We start from the raw sequence: 23,269 nt of genomic DNA on the forward strand, positions 1-23,269 counted from the left end.
AGGCATCCTCTAAAATAGGAGGCCACGTCGAGTTAAATATTTCCAGAGTAAAATTAACCCTATGAAGAATAACACATAAAACAATGTTGTGAATAATTGGATAGTTATTATAAAAGTTTTCTGGTTGAATGTTTTTTGTTACGATATTTGACCATGGTGCTAAAAACCATCGGTGACGCGGTGATCTGGGTACTGCCTATAACAGGAGCATTAGAGCTAATTTGCTAATGTGTACGTTGTAGGAAAAATCCCTTTCTGAGTTAAATGTACAATTTGTCCTTAAATACTTTTTCTAATACTAATTGTTTTGAATTTAATTGTTTTAACAACAGTATGCTAAATTATTGGATCTCTCGTCAAATACCCTACATTTCGCCTGAATGCATGCTGAATACACAAAGGACATTGGACACCAAGGGAATATATTTTTTCATTATCAAGAGGCCATAATGATTTGACTGCAATGTCTAAATCAAAACGACAAGAACCTTCTGTAACCACACCCAAATGAGCCAATGATGTTGAGTCCTCGTTCCTATTTAACCAATCATTGAGTGTAAACAACAACCTAAAACCACGCCCCCTGGGAAAAAAAATTGCTGTTTAAACAGCCAAACACTTTCCCTACATGGTGGAGGTGATTTATTCGTTGTATACATAATTAACATGATCACCCCCACTTCTATTCGGTAGGTATTTCAATTTCGGCCAATCACACAACAGGCTATATTTAAACACTAATAAAACAGCTTTGTCACTAAAGTAGCTCTGGTGCAGAAGAGGATAGCCATGTATTTGCCTGTGATTCTGGTGACAATCATTCACTGCAATATAGGCTATTACCCCTTGTTATGATCACAATCATAACAATACCCTTGTTATGATCACAATCTCAGGTATGCAAATAACCTCATATAACCCAATAAATTATGATGGATCAAAACAAGAGATGATGTATCCATTTAGTTCTAGTTGTGGATTTCAGCTTGTAAAGTTATAAGTTGCATTAAAAAACAGCACACTTTAAATATGCTCTGTTTGTTCAAAGTAAAAAGACGACAGAGCATATATTTTTTACTTATATGAACTCAATATTTAGGTGTTGGCAACGGGATGGATTAGATACCGTAGAGATAATTATTTGTAGTTACTATGATGGATAGGAAAAGTTAATGGACGTTTGAGAGATTTCTCGACCGAATGCACAATGAACGTACACAAATATTTTGTACAGGCGAAATCAACGGTCCCCCGTTTCCTGCCTGTAGCTGGGTCCTGTATGGAAGCCCGTGCGAGGCTGTACTGGAGACCCCGCGCTGCCTGCACCTCTATCGTCTCGGGTGAGTTTGTTACAATGTAGCAATTTCTCTATTAATCCGAATAACTATAATAAAGCTGCAACATTTGCATACTGCAAGCGTATAGCAAACCTTGCATCTGCCTTGATCAAAATGCCGTAGCCCTGCACGGCGCGGCAAGCCGTTTCATTTTCCAACGAATTCCCAAGCATACCCCTTGGTCCAAGAAGACTATTCCAACATTAACTCATATTTTGCTTGCAAGGAGAGCTAGCTACGCAATTACATTTAAGGCAAACAAAATACTGATTAGCGCTATCTACGACGTAACGCTACCGTGCATTACATATGTTTTGAAAAACTAAATCCGCTTGTGATGTTTAAAATGTAAAATGTAGACTACGTCGGAATCTGTTAACACAAATGTTGATAGTCGTTTAGCCAGCTATCTAACGTTAGCAGCTAATGCTAACGAAATGAAAGCTATGCACCAAATGGTTCAAATAGCAAGCAGATTCAGACAATTAAAGACATCAAACGAACATGCGAATTGTTTTAAAAGATAATGTGTATCTAAAGGGCAAAACAATTACTTGATAATGTACATATATTAGATGCATGCAACGCTACGTAAAAACACCAAAGCTAGCTAGTTGCTCTCGCAGTGTCCCTCCATTCAAATGTTGCGCACCGCTCTTCTTCTCTGCCCTGCTGGCTGTGCAATGGCTACGACCGCTTTTGCTAACTACCCACATACTGGAGAGCGGCAAATGGAGATTTGTCCTGTGTTTTTTTTTTTGTAGAACTCTGGTTTTATCGGGGAAAACCCGTCGCTTTGGTCCCCGCCTACCTAATCTCAGAATCTGATCTAATGTAACATTAGCTAGCAACTCAACTTGTTTTGTCGATAGTCGATATGATCATAGAGATTTAAAACAACTGTTTTCAGCAACCTCTTTGTACAACTTGCTTGTTCCATCAACATTCGTCATCTCCGAATTGACCTACTACTACTCTTGTGTAGAAGAAATATCAGAAAATTAAATGGTGACCGAGTGAATGAAAACCGCGCGTTTTTACCCCAGCGAGTGTATGTCTCCTATAAACAGAGCATCGCATTTCATTGTGATGACAGGTTGCAGTGGTCCGATGCTGTTGACAATTACAAGGCAACGAGGTGTTTTGTTTATATATGTTTGTCATACATTTTTTTAAATCTAAACCTTGTGGCAGATTTAATTGCCAGGTAACTATGGTATGTATTACAGATTATATTCATGATTAATGATTAGGATTTCAAGCTACTGATAATCATTGTCATTAGCACTGATGGTCTAGGTGACAAAGTTCAAATCTGTAAATTGTACCTTTCCTTAACATGTCGGGTTATAAGAGGAGACTGCCTGTCCTGAAAATGTTTCAACCTAATAATTGTTTCCCCTGTTGGTTTTAGTGTGGCGAAATATTTCATACTGTCTTGCATTTTTTATGTTGGATTCTGCTCAGTTTTGTCCATGGTGGGCTTATGGATTTTGTTCTGTGGTTTGAGATTTGCTGTCACAATATCAGTATTGGAATATTCAAAGTGTAATGGCACGAAAACAAAGCATTACGTTTAGTCTCAGTTTGTCCATGGTTTACTTTTGTTTTTCTTTTTTACAGTGGAAAATGAAGTATCGCAGGGTGGCTATGTTGTGATTAGGTTCAGGACATTGTGAGGAACATGTAGGCTGTGACCTTGGTGAAACTTGTTTCTGCTTGAGCAGAAAAGGGAGAGATCTTGCCACAACTTCCCCTAAGCGATTATCACACTTTTAGTGCAGCCAGCAGTTGGTTTGCCTCAGAAAAGAGAGACAGGTTTCAGTTTTCCTTGAGTGAGGCAGAGAGCTTCCTCACAGCAGGCCATCGCCCCTCTGGTTTGGATTCTGTGAGGCTACACTGAAATAGCCTACCCCCTGAGAAAGATAACTGACAAAATATAGGAAAATGTTTTGTAAAAGAGGAATACAGAGTATATTCAAAGCAAGTGCTTTCGCTCAGGTGTGGAACTGAATCATTTCATCGCTCCAGTAGAATTCCAGGCACGTGCAGAATCTTTTCTGAGGCATGTTGATGCTGTTCTGTAGGTCTGTGGGAACCCAATGTCACTCCAACATGTTATGCATTAAATCTGCGGTGAAAGTCTTATTTTAGTTTTGTTTATAAAAAATTGGTCTTTCTAATAATACGATCAGCTCTGAAAAAGACCTGATGTGACAAATGTTCTTGTTACTTCAGTCAAATTACCAATTACGTTGTGTTGACACTGGCAAACTGAATCAGTCCCCCCCCCCCCCCACTTATTTGTATTCTGAACAATGCTGTCTGTGCTTTTCAAAGCTGTTCCTTTTATCAGCAGACCTGATTGGTGAAATTCGTTTTTGTAATTGGGCTGTTTTTCTAAACACATCGTGGGGCGGGGGAATTGGTAAATCTGTGTAAATGCAACCATAGTTGCTTTACCTTGGCTTGGCAGTTTTCTCTAGTCAATAATAGATTCACCAAAGAATTATGATGCAACATGATACACTTTGATACATCACCACTTGTCGCCAAGTTGTTCAACCATATTGCAATATAAAAAAACCTTGAGGACGTAGTTTGTGAACCTAGTGGCCTTTGCAAGTGGTACGTGTGATTGACATAATGAGCTAACTTTCTGCGTTGTCATCGGATGTGAATCTGTTTTCAGTTGACATGGATGATGAAGACGGCAGGTGCCTGCTAGATGTAATTTGGTGAGTTGACATGTCCAGCCTGTTATTAATGCATCCCTGTTCAACATAAACGCGACACAACAAATCCTCTCGTGCACAAGGGCAAAAACGTCAAGGCACAGGTATCAAACCGATTCCACGGGGTTTCCTTGGGGTTTCAAGTGGTACCCAAAGAGGACAGAGACAACCCGGTGGAGGTAGAGCACAACTAATTAGTGACCTAATTAACCAGTCCATCTCAAGGTAAGAGCAAAGAACCTGCAGATGCTCCCTCTGTGGAAACGGCTCGACACCTGTGCTTTAAGGTCATTCTAGGAGGCAGAAAATAAGTTTGAATTTGTGTAGATTGCGTACGATAGGCCGAATTACCGATTAGAGGGTGGAAGGTTTGCGATTGGTCTACCTCTGTACACGAGAGCAACGTGACCTCACTAAGTTCTGCTGTCTGAACTATCTCTCCACAGTGACCCGGAAGCACTCAACGACTTCCTCCATGGATCAGAGAGCCATGTAAGTGGTTGCCTTTTTAGAGATAACTGCTAACAAATCGTGAGGCTTCTTCTGTTGGGTCCTGGAGACAAAGTGGCACCCTGAGTTCAACAAGTTTATAGGCTACCACACACACACTCACACACACACACACACACACACACACACACACTCCTCGTGCGCGCACACTTCCTGCATCCCTGTCATAGGTGGTGGTGTTTTCCTGTTTCATTGGGCTCTGCTGCTTTATGAAGTCACACTGTTTGATTTTAACCTTTTGTTTTACCCCTTATTGATCCACTTAATAAACAGTACTAATCTAATGCCAGTACTAATCTAATGCCAGTACTAATCTAATGCCAGTACTAATCTAATGCCAGTACTAATCTAATGCCAGTACTAATCTAATGCCAGTACTAATCTAATGCCAGTACTAATCTAATGCCAGTACTAATCTAATGCCAGTACTAATCTAATGCCAGTACTAATCTAATGCCAGTACTAATCTAATGCCAGTACTAATCTAATGCCAGTACTAATCTAATGCCAGTACTAATCTAATGCCAGTACTAATCTAATGCCAGTACTAATCTAATGCCAGTACTAATCTAATGCCAGTACTAATCTAATGCCAGCCATCTTCTGGTTCTGCCTTTCTTTCCTTCCTTCATCCCTCTATGTCCCGCTAACCTCTAAACCTCCTGAATCCCTGGTCACTGCTGGGCTCGTCTGTATGTCTGTCTACTGTTCTCGATTTGCCCTTCCCTTCCTGATGGTCGGTGTGTCTATCCCCCTCTCCCCGTCTGTCCTTCTGGCCTGCCTGTCTGTCGGTGTGCCCGTCTGTGTCCTATCCCACTGTGTGTGTCGTGTCTGTCTGTAGCTGGACACTGACGACCTATTGGATGGCTCAAGCGACCCCTCCAGCTCATTCTTCTCTTCCGCTGGGGTGAGTAACAGCCCAAACCACCCTGCCCCTCCCCTCCTTCCGCCTCATTTCTCCATCCGTGTATGTGTAGCATGCATCTGTCCCCTGCAACCCCACCCCTCCAGTAACACACATCCACGCACACCCAGCACTGGTGGCAGCTCCTGCTTGTTATGAACCAGGGAGCCTGACTGGTCAACACTCGTCCAGGCTGATCTTAGAACCTGCTCAGGTTAACTCCTTGTCATATCATCTGTCCTCAGTTGTCCTCCTCATCCCATTGTTTCTTGTCTTCCATCACTGAGCTTCACCTCTACCTCTCTCTCTCTCTCTCTACCTCTCTCTCTCTCTCTACCTCTCTCTCTCTCTCTACCTCTCTCTCTCTCTCTACCTCTCTCGCTCTCTACCTCTCTATCTCTTTCTCTCTCTCGCTCTCTACCTCTCTATCCCTCTCTCTCTCTACCTCTCTCTCTCTACCTCTCTCTCTCTACCTCTCTCTCTCTACCTCTCTATCTCTATCTCTCTATCTCTATCTCTCTCTACCTCTCTCTCTACCTCTCTCTCTCTACCTCTCTCTCAGGGCCATGTTCCAGAGGTTCCGACCCCAGTCCAGCTGCCGTCCAATGAGCAGCCAGGACTTCCTAGGGTCAGTGTGGACCTTGACTTCCTTGAAGATGACGACATACTGGGCGTATCGCCGGGTGATGGCGGCAGCAACGGGATTGGAGGCAACACCATGGAGCCTTGTGACATCCTGCAACAGAGCTTGGCAGAGGCCAACATCACAGAGCAAAGTCTACAGGAGGCCGAAGAGGAGCTGGACCTGGGCTCCTTCGGCCTCACCATGCCTGGCCTGACCCAGGTGGTCCAGACTCTTCCCTGTACAGACGGCCTGAGCGGGCCCGGGGGGACCACTGTGGGGGTGCCTATTTTCCCCGGAGCCCCGGGCTCCACGGCCACGCCTCCGCAGACCACGGCTGACATGCTGGGCTCAGTGCTGGCCCAACAGGGCCTCCAGCTGGGGCCTCAGGTGATGAACAAGGGCCAGACCATCAGCATGCAGCCCTTCATGTCCGCACTGGGAAACGTCACCCTCCAGCCTCTGTCCTCCCTCCAGGGGCTCCCCAACGGCGGGCAGTCGGGACATGTGGGACTGGGACAGATACAGGTGGTGGGCCAGCCCACTGTGATGACTATTAACCAATCAGGACAGCCCATCCTGGCCAAAGCCATGGGGGGCTACCAGCTCCACCAGCCCGGCCCGGAAGCCCAGGGGGCTGGGGGACAGGGCGGCCTGGGGGGAGGACTTCTGATCCAGGGGGGTAAAGCCACCCTGGGGTCTCCGGCTGTGAATGGCCCGGCGGTGTGCGTCGGCGGAGGCGGTAACAGCAGCACCGTGACCGCCGCTGGAGGGCTGCTGGGTTTCAGCGGCGCAGGGCTGGGTCAGCCGGGCCAGGTCACACCGCAGAGCCAGGTCATGCAGAATGTCATCATCCAGCGGACCCCCACACCCATCCAGCCCAAACCCCCACAAGGAGGCGCCTCCAACTCCAAGATGTTCAAGCAGCAGCAGCAGGCGGCTCCCCAGTCGCTGCAGAGCGACGCCAAGGCCCTTGGGGTGCAGCAGGTTCCCGTCTCCTCGTCCCAGAACGTCGCCTTCCTGACTGGCAAGCCGGGCTCCAACGTGGTGCTGACCTCCCAGGCGGGGGGGCCCCAGGCTACGCAGCAGTTCCAGCAGGCTCTGTTCAAGCAGCAGGCGACTCACCAGTCCTCCGGGAAGCCGCTCAGCGTGCACCTCCTCAACCAGCCTGGGAGCATCATGCTGGGGAGCCAGAACCACCAGTTCGTCCTGCCCCAGCAGCTGGCGGGGGGTCAGATCCTTACGCCGCATCCTGGGGGCCACATCATCACGTCCCAGGGGCCAGGGGGCCAGCTGATCGCCAACCAGATCCTGTCCCAGCACCAGAACATCAACCTGGGCCAGGTTCTGACGTCACCGGGCCACCCGCTGCTCCGTGGACACATTCAGCTGCAGCCGGGCCAGATGGGCGTGGCGCCACAGCTCTTCCAGATGTCCGTGTCGCAGAGCCCCGGTCAGAGCCACGCGGCGGCGGGGCCCCAGGCCCACGCCGTGATCCAGGGCATGCCCCTGCTGAGCCAGGTGGAGGGCCTGAGTCCCGCCGTCAGCCTGCAGCCAGCCCTGCAGCCTCAGCCGGGAGGCGTTCCCAGCAGCGGGGTGGGCGGGGCCGCCGCGCTGGCGCAGGGCCAGCCGGGGGAGAGTGTGACCGTGCTGGGGAGCTCGGCGGACCTGGCGGCCCACCCGGGGCAGGCCTCCTCCTTGCTCCCCCTGCAGCCCGGGCCCTCGGCCTCTGTGGCCGTCTGTGTCCCGTCATCCTCCTCTCCGTCCTTGTCGCTGTCCACCATGTCGGGGGTGGGGCTGGCCCCCCACCTCGGTCAGCCTCAGGCCCCGCAGCACAGCCCAGGGGGCCGGGTGCTGTTCACGGGGCCCCAGGGCTCCAGTATGATCCTCAGCCAGGAACAACTCCACATGTTCCTCCAGCAGGTCAGTGTGCCCTTTCCTGTCTCTCTACCTATTCTCCTTCTCGCTCTTTACCTCTCTCCCCCCATCTATCTATCTCTCCCTTTTTACCTCTCCCTTTTCTCTCACTACATCTCCCCCTCCACTCTCTATCTCTCCCTCTCTCCCTCCGTCATTGCTCTGTGTTTACATTGTGTTGTTGATCTGAAGTAAACAGCTGACATTGGCCAACTAGATACCAGTGATGAACCATAGATGAATGGACTGGTGCCTTGCTGTCCTGATCTGACCTGTCTTCCTCTGTGGTGTACCGTTCTACTCCCTCCCTCCATTTCTCTCTTCCTCCCTCTCCCTCTTCCCTGCCTGACTTGGTAATATTCCCATGTCAGGACCAGCGACAAACAGAGAATGACCTCACTCCCTCTATCTCATTGGGTGTGCCAGCATATGACTCCGCCCCTTCTGTCTCTGTGGGCGTGCCAGCGTATGACCCTGCCCCTTCAGTCTCTGTTGGCGTGCCAGCATCCGTTATCGTCAGCAGCTCTGGCCACGCCCCCTCGGGCCACGAAAGTCAATTAGCTGAGGCAACAGTGGTAAACCAGGTAGACAACATGCCCCTTTATGTTAAGCCCCACCCCCCTGTTACTGCAACTCTGCGTTAGGATGTTGTCTGTACCTGCAGGCCTCTCAACTCTCTCTCCTCTTGTGCTCTCTTGCTCTGTCGTTCCCCCTCTTTCTTGCTCTGTCGCTCCCCCCGGTCTGTCTCTCGCCCTGTTCTTTCTTCACTGTTCCCCCAATAATGATCTGAGTTTGAATTTCCTCATCAGTCCCGTCATAACTCTTAAATTACTTGTTCACCATCAAGTCCATCTGTCCTCAACTGTCTGGTCTGTCTGCATCCTCGTTGCTCTGTCTGTCTGTCTGCATCCTCGTTGCTCTGTCTGTCTGTCTCACCTTCAGTCGTGGACATGCATTGCTGAAAACTAAAGCTGTCATGTCCCGTCGTATCTTATCTTGGAATACTAACACTGTCATATCCCATTTTGGAATACCAAAAATGCGACAAGAATAATACTAAGAATTTTTATAATTAGTAGCCTTCTGTAAAGGATTGGAAATTAAATGCATTCCATATTGATATGTCTTCATCTTCAACACAAATTGGTGGGGGGGGGGGGGAATGAATAAAGTATACCCTAATAACTGTTGTGAAACTTCCAGTTGATGATTGTGAATGATATTTTGGGTATGGGTATGGATAGCTGTTTGTTATGGCAGGGCTGTGGTCTCAACGGTCTCCAGGACAACCTTCTTTCTGCATGACCCCACCAGTCAGCTGACTCCCCCTTCTCTCTCTCAACCCTGTGTCTCACTCTCCCTCCATCACCTGTGCTATGGACACGAGCCTGAGCTCATTCACCTGCCCGCTGTCAGATCCTCCTCTCCCCACTTCTTTCCTTCACTCCTCTTTGGCTGCTCGTCGTCTCCTCTTTTCCCACTCCTCCTTTGCCGCTCTTCTCCTCTTTTCCCGCGCTTCTCCTCTTCCCCTCTCCTCACTTTCTGTTTCGCTCTATCTGACCGTGGCTTCAGTCTCTCTCCTGCTGTATGACAGAAGAGCCCTTCACTTCCCTTAAACCACCATACAGGCTGCCCTCACTTCCTGCTGTATACAAGGGGGTTTCTTTTTCAGCCAAACGAAACATTTGTTGTGAAACTGATTATCCAACTGTAGCAAGTAGAACACGTCACAGAGGGTCCCTCCGTGTTTACTGGTTCCCCTTTAGCGTAAAAACAGATTTCCCTCAGCGTAATACCAGCAGACCCTCTCTCCCTGTTCAGCTGTGTATCGCTAAAACCAGGAAGTAATTTGGTTTGTTTTGGATCCCCATTAGCAATTTTAAATGCTACTCTTCCTGGAGTCCAAATAAATGTCGAACACATACCAGAGGACAGATGAGCGCAGGGCCGGGGCGTCAGCACTTCTGTATAGTATTTGCTGGTCGACTAGCAGGTCTCCCAACGGCCCTGTGGAGGATCTGTCACCATCTGTGTTCTCTGAGAGTGGATTTCCTGTTGCTGCTTGCCAGCCTTTAATCACGCGTGCTGTTGTGCTTGACGTCTTGCACACGCCTGTCCTTGTTCCAATGCTCATCCACCTGCTTTTATTATCTTCAGATCTCCTGTCATTTAGAGTATGTTTTATTGTGTGTATCCTCTGTGTCTGACGTCTTTCCTGTTTGTTTTGACCTTTGACCCCAGATGCCCCAGGCGGCCGGGCAACAGCTGAAACTTCAGAGTCTGTCCCCCTCCCAGCCCCTGGCCACCCACACAGCCCCACCACTTTCGGACAGCCCCCAACCTTCCCCTTCCCCACTCCCCCTGCAGTCCCCCCATCACCTCCCCCAGTCCCGGCCTCCCTCACAGCCCCAGCCACAGACCCCTGCCCGCTCCTGCACCCCCTCATCTCTTCCCCCAATGTTCATAATCCACAACCAGATCCCAGGCTCCCCACAGCCTGTCCCACAACAACAACAGTTACAGCAGCAGCAACAACAGCAGCAGCAGCAACAACAACATCAACAACAGCAGCAGCAGCAACAACAACATCAACAACAGCAGCAGCAGCAACAGCATCAACATCAGCAGCAGCAACTACAACAACAACAACAACAGCAGCAGCAACTACAGCAGCAGCAACTACAGCAGCAGCAACTACAACAGCAGCAACAGCTGCTACAACAACAACAGCTACAACAACATATCCAGATGCAGCCGCGTCCCCCCTCTCAGCCTGCTCCCTACCAACAGGAAGCCCCCCCTCCCTCCTGCTCCCCCAACCCTCCTCAAACCCTACAGGCCCCTCTGTCGGGGTTCCAGTTTTCCACCCCCCAGGTGGGGTCTCCCGGGGTCGGCGTAGCCAAGCCCCAGACCGCCCTGCAGTTTCCTGGCTTGACAGCGGAGCAGCAGCACCACCTTCAGCTTGTCGCGGCTCAACTGCAGACTCTGTCGTCCATCGCTCAGCCCTCCCCGCAACAGAAACAGCTGCTGGAGAAGCTACACCAGGTAGGACGACGGGCAGGCCCTGACCTCACTCTGCTCGCGTGGTTTTGATTCGTTGTCCGTGGCGGTTCTGCTCATCTCGGTTGCCTGGTTCCAGAAGTCCCAGTTCAGCGACAGCCCGTGTTTTATTATTGACACAACAGTCAAAGTATTCCCGTCTCTGTCTTAATGTTCAGATCCAGCAGAACATTCTGCTTCAGGCCAAACAGCAGCAGCAGCAGCAGCAGCCCAGCCAACCACAGCCCCAACAACAGGCCCAGTTCAGCTCACAACAACATCCAGATGGGCCTGCTCCTCAGATCCCTGGGCAGCTACAGCCGACGTCTGTGCTGGTCAAGACTCCTGCCCCAGGTAAGAAACATAAAACTAAATGTAGAGCCATAGCCGGAATGTGTCGGTTCCCCTTTTTAGAAGTGTTGTTGAATATCTTCTCTACTTGTTTGGAAAGCATGAGCGATGCAATAGTTGCTTCCCAAGAAAAACCCACCGGCTAATTGTCTTCCTGGTTTAGAGCTTCACTCTCTGTCCCTCGCTCCAGCATCCAGTGAGGGGCCGGTGTTCTCAGGAGTGCAGGCATCAGCGGGAGGTCCAGGGAACCAGGTGTGTGGAGTGACAGCTACCCTTAACCAATCAGGGCCACTGCCTGGCCAACAGCTACATCATTCTGTTCAGGTGGGGAGCTTAGAGGGTCCCTGCTAGGAGTTCTGACTCCGGTCGATTAATAAAACTTTCTTTGAAGTATGTTTTCTTTTCTTTTTGTCCAATTGACATGAATCTTAATGGGTTCATAACTGACATGTGGAACAGCATGTTACATTATATGTGGAAACGTGTCTCTTGATTATGTCGTTTCTGCCACCAGCCAAAGTCGGGAGGACTAATCAACCAGATGGGGATGTTGGGGACGATGAATCTGGGGAAGATCCAGGTGATGAGCTCAGGTTTGGGTCAGTTAACCTTTGCTCAGCCCTTAGGACCTGGCCCCAGCCTGGCCTCACTACAAAAACCGGTAAGAAGACGCTCAGTCAGATCTACCAGGATGAATGTGTTAGTGCATGTAACAGGTGGGGGTGGGGTTTCGCCCCATAGGTTTGGGGTACTCTCCAAATTGACTGAAACTGACCCCAACCGTGAGGTGTAACCCAACCCCAGTCAGTCCATGTTGCTGGGCCTGCCTGTTCTGTTATTGACGGTGTGTTGCTCACGTCTTCTCCGTTTCGCCACAGACTTCTACATTGAAGATGCCTTTCATCATGGCCGAGCCCAGCAAGGAGGCCAGGTAGGCTTCTCCACCCGATGTGGCGTTTGTACGGGTGCATTGGTGTTGTCATGGTTACCTGTTTTGTAACCATGAATGTGAGTAACCCCTTCACTGTTGTCGCCGTGTGTAGGATGCTGGAGCAGTTGAGGAAGCAGCAGGGCTCGGTTCTCCAGCCAGACTTCAGCTCTCCCTTCCAATGCTTTGACGACACCCTGAACCGGCTGCTGCCGTACCACCTTTACCAGGGAACGGCCACCGCGGCTCAGGACTACTGCAGAGGTACCGGCACACCTCGTTTTGGGGGGGGGGGGGGCAACGTGATGGAACATGAGTAGTCAGATGCACTACTCTGACAGAACTACATTTCCAATGACTGATGCCAATCTGTCCTGTCTGTTTCCCAGTGGACGAAGAGTTTGAGAGTGTCTCCGGTCAGCTACTGAGGAGAACTCAGGCCATGCTGGACAAATACAGACACCTGCTGTTTGAAGAGTCAAAGGTCAGATAGTTATATTTTTCATATCTGTTCCTATCAGTTTATCTCACTCTCCCTATTAGTGGTGCAACAGATTTTGTGGTTGGTTGGCCAGTTTATTGATCAGTTGATTAATTGTTGCCCACAGCGTCTGGGCCCGTCAGCGGAGATGGTAATGATGGACAGGATGTTTATTCAGGAAGAGAAGATCTCTCTGGGACAGGACCGTGTCTTGGCACGGGACAGACCTGGTAATGTCTATCTGTCTGTCTCTACATTGATATCTATTCATGTATGTATTTTGCAAAAGTATTCAGACCCCTGACCAATTCTTTGATTTTACTGAATTAGTTTGATATTTTATTTTAAAACGCTAAGCTAACATTAGTTTCATGTTGGGAAATATTTGTAAGAATACTCTTCTGTGCTGTGGAAGCTCCCAATTTAAGCAGTTAAATGAATTAGCCGTAATAAAGACTCCGTAACCTTACCGTTGCCATCAAAGTGGCGGTCACATTTTCTGGATAAAATCTTCCCCCACTGTTAAAGTATAACTGGTCAGGCTATCAATCTGAAGGAAAATACGTTTTTGGACATCCCAGTGAGCCCTAGTGAGTCAGTAATCAGGAAGTGAAACCATCACACCACAGGCAAAAAACATCTGTCCCTCAAATCTCAGTGTGTAATGGTTGTTCGGTCAACCATATCAAGAGCTCCACATAAAACTAGCATGTATTGCAGGGTAGCAATAAAGAAGCCGTCTGGCCCAGGTGAGATGTGGGAAAAGGTCAGATTTTGTAGTCTGATGAGACCACGATGGAGCTTGTTGGCCAAAACCCTAAAGCACTGTCTGTAGAACAAGCCGAACACTTGCCATGCCTCAAGACACATCAAACATTCTGTGAATGGTGGTGGCAGCAACATGCAGTGGGGATGCTTCTCATCTGCAAGAACAGGAATCTTGTTCAAATTAAAAAAGGGATGGAGAAAACTACATTAAAATAGACTCTCATTGAGTCTCCCAAAAAATCTGAAACTTGGGAGGAAATTCACCTTTCAGCAGGACAGTGAACAAAAAACAAAAAATATAATCACCTACAGTCACAATTCAGATCACAGGATTTTTTTTTTTGTATTAAAATAATTAGTCTATGTCATAAAACATGAAATACCTACTGTTAGAGAAACACACAAAGTTTAATATATTCCAATAAAGCTAGCTACTTTAGTTGCAAAGTTAGATCTCTTTCATATCAAGTGGAAGTGCGGGGGGGGGGGGGGGGTCATAGAGTTCAGCAGGGTTGCAGTCGATTGAAAGAAACTGTTCCTGAGCATGCTGGTGTAGGAACGAAGAGACCTGTACCACCTGCCTGATGGTAAGAGGGAAAACAGTTTGTGGCATGGATGTGAAGGGTCCCTGATGATCCTGCCTGCCCTACGCAGACACCACTTGCACTGGAGGTCTAGGATGGCTAGAAGCTGGGAACCAGTGATGTGCTGGGCGGTTTTCCCCACCGTTGCAGGGCCTTCCGGTCGGCTGTGGAACAACCGTTAAACCACACTGTGGCGCCGTTAGTCAGAATGCTCTCGATTGTGCACCAATAAAAGTTCACAAGGATCTTGGAGGACAGGTGTGCTTTCTTCAGCCACCTCAAAAAGTACAGGCACTGCTACGCCTTTTTGACCAGGGCTTAGGTGTTGAGGGTCCAGGAAAGGTCCTCAGAGTTGTGGACACTGAGAAATTTGAAGCTGGACACAGGCTTCACCTCAGTGTCATCGATGAGAACTGGGACGTGACTGCAGCCTTTAGACTTCCTGTAATCCACAATGAGCTCCTTAGTTTTCTTTGCGTTGAGGACCAGGTTGTTATCAGCGCACACCGCCACCCGGTGCTTGACCTCCTCCCTGCAGGCTGATCAGACCTACCTGGGGCCATTGAGTATTGTTTTTTTACTGCACTACTAGCATAAATACAAGCATACATTACCAGAAGATGCCCCAAAATAATTTTCTATAGTATATTCAAAGGTTTCTGTATGCTACCTTTAGCTGTGTGCAGAACCAGTAGACAAGACTGCAGACTGTAATTGGCTTCATGAAAACTGTAATGTTAGTGAGTAGCGAACTATCAAGCCAGTTAACCAGTATCAGTCATTAGGCGTAGAATAACCTCCTAGTAACAGCATAAACCCAACAGCAGTTTTTATTTTATTTTGCAGTGTAATCACGGGATCAGGTCCTCAATGTTTTGTTGTCACCAGTGGCAAAAATATTAGCTAGAGTTTTATCAAACAATATTTCTGAAATGTTCTTTGGAAATATTATTTTCAGCTACTTGGTAAACAACATTGCTAAAACATTTTTCCATAGGTGATATTTTGTAGATCCTCAATATTTTAACCATGATACATTTATATAAAAATCGGTTTGGACCTGGCTCAAATGTAATATTTAACTTCGACCTTAACTCAGACCTTAACGTTATATATTTGTGATAACGGCAAAGCTTAACACAAGTCAGCCATTAACTTTTGGAAATGTAGCAGTACTTATAACACATTTTGAACAGCGTTCCGGGACTTGTAATTTTAGGCAAACAGCGTTCCGGTAATTTTTTTTGACAAAAAAGCAAGCTTTATTGGAACAAGCCTTACTAACATACATTCTGATGAACATTGTCTAATGTGCGATTTGGTATTTCCTGCACTTATTTTATCTTAAGTCAAGCCCTGATCAAGCTGATCTGCCTGTAGTGTACAGTAGGCCTATGACTATAAAAAAAAATTCTCTGCAATTTGACATTTGATCAGATGTTCACAGCAACCACTGACAATGGATTCTGCTGGCTGCTGGCAACAAGAATGCTGATAACAAAACTTGCACTCAGCTACTAAGCAACAGTAAATTGCTAGCTTCGTTGAAAGATATTGCCCTACCACTTTGAGTGCTGCGCTAATTGGCATTATCCCTTTGTGTCATATGAAGCTGTTCGTGGTAATGTGAATTGTAAATGTCAAGTTGGCTATTTAGTTGAAAACCATCACATTATCAAATGTACTTTGACTGATGACGATGTTGTCATTAGTTATGTTTGTCAAGATTAGCTAGCGATGTTAACGTTAGCTATGTAGAATTCTGTGGACTCCCCTCAATATTAACTAGCTAGTTAGTATTGTATTGCCTCTTAACTCAGTTTGATTATGCATTGTTTAATGACTAATTACTTGCCTTTTGAGGTTGTATCCTGTTTTCAAGCCTTCGTAATGATCTTTAGACCAAATCTTCATCAGTAAGCATCAGGAAGCATTTGTACAATTCAGTTAGTCTTAAGCAAAAGGAACGTTCAAATCAGTGAGCCAACATGTTTTATCATTTATTTCCATGATTGATCAGAATAGATTTCTCATGGCTGTCTTTTGCCATGTTTTGTAACATTGAAAAGCAAGAAAATTACAATACAATGTTGAGTAGCTATACTCTATGTTGTTAGCACATAAGTACTGTAATCATATTGTTAGTTATTTGGCAATTACCTCTCCTAATCGTTTTTTTTTAATCCCTAGCAACACCTGTTATTCCTAGCAATGCAACAAGATGCAATTTTTCTTGTATAAACTGTTGGTCAAGCTGGTCCATCCTGAGAATTGCAGAGACCCATTTAGTCAGATGAGAATTGACAGAAATAAGGAGCAGCTTGAATTTTGGTTAACATTCAAGGTTATGTCCTCTCTTCACCTGCAGTGGATATAAAAACTCTACACACCCCTGTTAACATGTCAGGTTCTTGTGATGTAAAAGAATGAGACAAAGATTAATCATGTCAGAACGTTTTCCACCTTTAATGTGACCTTTAACAATTCAATTGATAATCTTTGAGGGGAAAAAAACTAAAACTCACAATAACCAGGTTGCATAAGTGGGCTCACCCTAAACTAATACTTTGTTGAGGCACCTTTTGATTTTATTACAGCACTCAGTCTTTTTGGGTAGGAGTTTATTAGCATGGCACATCTTGACGTGGCAATATTTGCCCACTCTTCTTTGCAAAAGCACTCCAAATCTGTCAGATTGCAAGGACATCTCCTGTGCACAGCCCTCTTCAGATCACCCCAGAGATGTTCAATTAGATTCAGGTCTGGGCTCTGGCTGGGCCATTCCAAAATGTTAATCTTCTGGTGAAGCCATGCTTTTTGTGGATTTGGATGTGTGCTTTGGGTCGTTGTCATGCTGAAAGGTGAACTTCATCTTCATCTTTCTAATGGATGCCTGAAAGTTTCGTGCCAAAATTGCCTGGTATTTGGAACTGTTCATAATTCCCTCCACCCTGACTAAGGCCCCGGTTCCAGCTGAAGAAAAACAGCCCCAAAGCATGATGCTGCCACCACCATGCTTCTCTGTGGGTATGGTGTTCTTTGGGTGATGTGCAGTGTTGTTTTTGCGCCAAACATACATGGAATTATGGCCAAAAAGTTCAACCTTGGTTTCATCAGACCATAACACATTTTCCCACATGCTTTTGGGGAAGGTTTTTCTTTGGAAGAAAAGGGTTCTGTCTTGCCACCCTACCCCATAGCCCATTCATATGAAGAATACGGGAGATTGTTGTTACATGTAGCACACAGCAAGTACATGCCAGATATTCCTGCAGTTCCTTTAATGTTTCTGTTGGCATCTTGGAAGCCTCCCTGACCAGTTTTCTTCTCCCTTTTTCATCAATTTTGGAGGGACTTCCCGTTCTTGGTAATGTCTCTGTTGTGCCATATTTTCTCCACTTGATGATGACTGTCTTCACTGTGTACCGTGGTATATCTAATGCCTTGGAAATTCTTTTGTACCCTTCTCCTGACTGATATCTTTCAACAATGAGATCCCTCTTATGCTTTGGAAGCTCTCTGCGGACCATGGCTTTTGCTCTGAGATGCAACTAAGAAAATGTCAGGAAGATCCTACTAGAACAGCTGAACTTTATTTGTGATTAATCAGTCACTTTAAATTATGGCAGGTGTGTAATGACTTCTATTTACATGACTTTGAATGTGATTGGTTCATTTTGAACACAGCCACATCCCCAGTTATGAGAGGGTGTGCACACTTATGCAACCAGGTTATTGTTTTTAAGGTTTTTATTTTTCATTTTTCCCCCTCGAAGATTTCAGTTTCAATTGAATTGTTCACATTATGGGTCACATGAAATGTGGAAAAAGTTCTGACATGATATATCTTTGTCTGATTCTTTTACATCACAAGAACCTGGCATTTTCACAGGGGTGTGTAGACTTTTTATATCCACTGTATAACCTCTGTCTTTCTGCTCTGCTTTTCTCCTACCTCAGAGGAGTATGTCGCCAACTCGAGGTTGCTGGAGAGAGAGCGTGGAGTGGTCAGCGCCCCTCAGCCCCAGCCTCAGTGCCAGTCCCGGGGATTTGTGTCAGCTGAGCCCAGCCCTGTGAGGAGCAGTGTGGCTACGGCCGGGCCCGCTGTAGCCCCTGCGGCCCCTGCTCCAGATGTAGCTCCAGCCCCGGCCCCTGCTCCAACCCCCATTGCAGCCGTGACACCGGCCCGCTTGCCCTCCACCAAGCTGGTGATAAAGCAGGAGGGGGCGGGCGCGTCTGTCTCCTGGTCCAGTTCTCCCGCTCCTGTGGCCGGGTCAGGAGCCAGACAGACAACTGACTCCCAGGGCCACAGTTCCTCCTTCAGCCATGCTCCTCCACCTTCCTCTTCTCACTCCTCCTACCGGCCCTCTTTCTCCTCTTCCTCTCGTCCGGCTGACGATGATGATGCTCTCCCCCAGAGGACCAGTAAACCTCCCATGAAGACCTATGCCGCCCGCCCACGGATCGGCTTAAAGCTTAAGATTAAGCAGGAGGCGGGGTTTAGTAAGGTGGTACACAACACTGCCCTTGACCCAGTCCACACAACTTCCACGCCTCAGCCCATACCCCAGCCCCAGTCGCACCCTCCCAGCCAGCCCCAGTCACACCCTCCCAGCCAGACCCACCCAGCCCCAGCACACCCAAAAGCCAGGGCTGCAGCTGCACTAGCCCCGCCTCCTTCTATTAGTACTGTCATTAGGACTCCTAGCTGCAATGCTGCCTCTTTGGGAACTGCCTCCATAGGAACCACACAAGCCACACCCACTCACCAAAGAGTCACAGCCCCTCCCCCTAGCACAGCCCCTCCCCCTAGCACAGCTCCTTCCCTCAGCACAGCTCCGACCCCTAGCACTGCCCCGCCATCCTCCTCCTCACATTCTTGGTCTTCGTCAGCGTTGCCGCCATCATCGGGGTCTTCTGCGGCTCAGGTGAATGGAACATTAGAACACCACGATGTGGGAAGAGTCAAACAGAACACTGCCTCTGCAGCTGCGCCCCCTCAGACCACCTGTCGCCTCCCCCTGCGGAAGACATACCGGGAGAACATCAGCCCCCGTGTCCGGCCAGGAGTACCGGGGGGAGGAGGAGACAGTGTCCCCTACCCCCGTCCCTCACCCTCACCCCCCAAATCTCCAGTCCAGCCCCCCTCCTCCTCTCCCCCATTGGAGCGGACAGTGATAGCCAGCGTGAAGCTGGAAAAGAGAGGAGGCAGTTCCCGGGAGGGGGGCTCCCACCCTCACACAGAGCCCGGGCGAGAGGCCTTGAGACTGGGGAACACGACAACCACCTCCTCCCCTAGGCTGGTGCAGGGTCTGGAGCACATGGAGGAGGTACTGTACCGCGGCATCAAAAACACAAAGAGCCATTCGAGAGACAAAGAGGAGGAGAGAGGGAGAGAGGGGGATGAGGAGGAGAGGGCGAGGGAGGGCGGGCTTGGGGACAGGGGGTCAGACATGGGGAGATATAAGAGGTTAAGCAGTAAAAACCGGCAGAGGTCAGGTGGGGGGAGTGGGACGTTCAGAATGGACCAGCATGCTCCTGGGCCCCCGTCCTCGCCGCCCGACACTTCTTGTCACAGAGACTCGTCGCTTCCTGCCAAGCGCTGTAAGTCGGACTCTCCCGACATGGACATGGACAACGCTAGCTTCTCCTCCGGCTCGCCGCCGCACGACGAGTCCCTTAACGAGCACCTGCAGTGTGCCATCGACTCAATCCTCAACTTGCAGGGTCAGGGGCCCGCGCCGCGCGGGGCCAAGGGGGGCCCCGCCAGGCCCCGCCACCATCACAGCCAGCGCCCGGCAGTCCCTCAGCCACCCACGCACACACACAGACCCTCAGTCTCCTCGTCTTCCTCCTCCTCTTCCTCTCTGGCCCAGCGACCTCAGGTTGGAGGCAGGGGACACAATGGCAGCCTGGTGCCACAGACTCACAGCAGATAACAGACGCCCAGGAGACGGTAGAGACTGGGGGGGCGGGGCCTGCGTCACTATGCCCCGACCGGCCGGGCTTGTTTGTCCATCGTTTTAGTTGTTGTCTGTGACATGACCCCACGCTCGTAGTCTCAAAGCGGTGGGAGGGATGGATTGATGTGACGTTTTCTGTAAAACAGGGATGCTTTCCCTTTCTCTGCCATTTCAGCCATGCTCAGTCGAATTATTGGTTTCAACAAGGGTTTTTTCCTTTTTTCATTTACATTGTGTGTTCCATTACATTCCGTAGTTGTTTTATCCACTGTCTGTCAGTCTCCTGGTCTTGGTCGTATTCAGAAGCCATGAAACGGGGGGGAAAACGTTCCCAAAGTGGGCAAACTTGAGCAGTAAGAACACTGTTTGTACTGTGTCCTGCTGTATGCAAGCAAGTACTTCCCAACACTCTCCTTGCTAGGTTAACAGCACACACACACACACACACACCGTGAGGGAGTGGTCTGGTAATCTCAACATCATGACCCCAATGTAGAGCCATCTGTCTCTTTCCACATAGCACAGACACAGTTTGTGATTCAGCTGTTTAGCTCTTAGCTAGATACATAGGTTATGTGTCATTCACAGACTGTTTTACAGTTATTAGTATCCAACTGGGCTGACTGACTGGGTATAATAGTGAGGTGGTTGTTCGACTGTTGTGGCTGCTGCTCGGTCTCTTTCGAGGGAACTGGCCGTTACTGTAATAAAGAGGTCTCAGTGCAATCATGTAATTATCGTGAAATAACCTTTTCATGTCACAACACGTCTCCTTGGTTACCAATGTGTCTGCTGGTCCTGAAAACAAGTTGTTTACCAGTTATTGACAGACGCGTGGCTGACTGGTTCACTGGCTGACAAAGGCACGTTGCTGACTGGTTCACTGGCTGACAAAGGCACGTTGCCGACTGGTTCACTGGGTATTGATGGATTTCAGTCAGCAAAACAGGCAGTGTTCAGGTGTAATTGTTGAACTTTTTGTTTTTCCTTTATCAAATCTCCTCTTTTCCTTCGCTCCCTGTCACTCTCCATCCTTCCTTCGCCCTGCTCTCCAAAGCCCAGTAGACAGCTCCGACGCAGCCAGGGCAACAGCAGCGTGGTCGAACGGACAATAATAATGTACAAAGAACCTTAAGAGAATTTGAAGTATAGTATTACAGATTAATTTTGTATTGTATTTATTGTGTATAATGACACTTTTTAAAAGAAATGTACATTTAGTAAAACTGTAAATTAAACCTTGCTTCTTATGAAAATGTTGATCCTTATAGTCTTTTTATCACATTAACTTGTGGATGTTGATGTAAAGGGACAGGGTTTTTCCATTAAAGCCCCAATGCATTCATTGGTATTGTATTTTCAAATCTGTGCCCAGTGCATCGATGTGTGTGCTTATTTAACGAAAAATCTCATTTGAAATAATATATTTCCATGAGCCTGCTTTGAAATGCTGTCTGATCATGCAAGCTTTAGAAAACTGTTTTTTTAAGAAATGTACATACACCGCCCAGACAGATTGGTCTAGAGCCCACCCTCTTATAAAGTCTGTTACAGTTAGATCAACTTATGTGAGATATGTAAGCTTTTTTCTGTGGGTAAGGATTAATTTCAGTTGTGCCCATGAGAAAATCACTGACTTGAAGTCGGCAATCCGGGAATCCCAATTCAGCCGCTACTCCGAGTGCCCTCCATGGTCATGTGTTGCCAACGCATCTAGAGGGTGACTTTTACAGTGGCTTGGAGTCTAATAATCGCATTAACTTTGGGAAATACTTGTGACTTAACTGATTAAACTTATGGTCAACTTTTAATTAATAAAACAAGCGTGACATTTAAATGGATAGTTTACTCGTTCTAGAAGAACCACATCCAACACCGCCAAGAAGTGCCACAGACTGTCCAGGAGCTCACTGATGCCCTTATACAGGTCTGGGTATCGGATGGGAGGAAGGATGCAAAAAAAGCTGTCATCTGCAGAGCATTGATAGGAAAGACCATATGATGATATGACAGAGCCAAGAGACTTGGTGTGTAGAGATATGGCCAAGAACAGAGCCTTGGGGAACACCAGTAGTCAGAGGATGCATGGGAGACAACAATCCTCTCCTGGTCACCTGGTAGGAGTTGCCTGCCAGGTGTGCAGAATGTGAGATGCCCAAATCAGAGAGGGTGGAACGTAGGATGTGATGATTCACAGTGTTTAAGATAGATGGATAGATCAGTGAGGATGAGAACAGATGAGTTAGCTTGGGCAGCACAAACAGCTTCTGTTACACAGAGGAGAGCCGTCTTAGTGGAGAGGCCCGTCAGTAGGTTGTGTGAGCGACCAGTGAGCCTAGGCTGAAGGAATGAGGTATGCATATCATCAACCTTCTTTTGAAAGTAGATGAAATTTGTGCAGAGGGAAGACGGTCATTGCAAGTGCACCCACTCCCATGCCAGTTCAGTTTAATCTCATTTATATGGTTATTTCAACCTTATAGTGTGTAAATATGAAGAAAACAGGGAAATAACCTTTTTGACAGCACTGGGCTGGTCTTCAGTGTAAGTTGACTTTGTTTCCTAAACCCACGGCCGATTGATGAGACATGCTTGTCTGATTAAACGTCCAATACAATGTATTTAGCCCTGATTAAAAAGGTCAAAGTGAAAAGACATGCACCGCCTCCATGTGTCTGCCCGCCACGTCACAGGTTTGGTTTGTACGATGGTGTGAAGAGGGAACAACTTCCAGTCTTGACATTCAGCCTTCATACCAGCGGCTGATTTATGGAGACTGAGGAGGTGTGAATGAGGAGGGATGATGGGTGTCATTCATCTGCGAGCCAGCAGGAGGCGCTGGTGGTTCTGAGAACCATCTGCTGATGGGCCTGCAGGGGAAGTTATGGAGGAGGACAGGGAGAGGGAAGAGAGGAGGAACACAGAGGGGGGGGGGGCAGAGAATGGAGAGAGGAGGTGTGGGGACTGTTTAGGGTCACGTTTGTAAATGCTAGACACTTACACTGAGTCTTGAGTTGGTCTATGAGAATGTTTACTTGTGTTTATTTATGTTAATTCTCCAAACTGAAGATCGCAACAGTCTTGGTTCATTCTTTCAACAGTGTCTCTGAATTTGAAGAGTGTATGAAGA

The 23,269-nt window shown here is 47.8% G+C and overlaps 1 protein-coding gene across 1 annotated transcript; it reads left to right on the forward strand.

Annotated features, from left to right (window-relative positions):
• Positions 1–1,247: 1,247 nt before the first annotated feature.
• bicra (BRD4 interacting chromatin remodeling complex associated protein) lies at positions 1,248–21,484 on the forward strand. Its single transcript, XM_034291332.1, has 16 exons — positions 1,248–1,340; positions 4,030–4,075; positions 4,519–4,564; positions 5,424–5,489; positions 6,049–8,031; positions 8,397–8,609; positions 10,267–10,605; positions 10,654–11,070; positions 11,244–11,418; positions 11,579–11,739; positions 11,930–12,076; positions 12,294–12,346; positions 12,459–12,607; positions 12,733–12,827; positions 12,952–13,054; positions 18,137–21,484. The coding sequence occupies exons 1-16, from the start codon at positions 1,280–1,282 to the stop codon at positions 20,113–20,115; spliced, it is 6,033 nt and encodes a 2,010-aa protein (XP_034147223.1). The 5' UTR covers positions 1,248–1,279; the 3' UTR covers positions 20,116–21,484.
• The last annotated feature ends 1,785 nt before the right edge of the window (positions 21,485–23,269 follow it).

This window comes from Esox lucius, chromosome 1 (assembly GCF_011004845.1).
Source record: "Esox lucius isolate fEsoLuc1 chromosome 1, fEsoLuc1.pri, whole genome shotgun sequence".
NCBI lineage: Eukaryota > Metazoa > Chordata > Actinopteri > Esociformes > Esocidae > Esox > Esox lucius.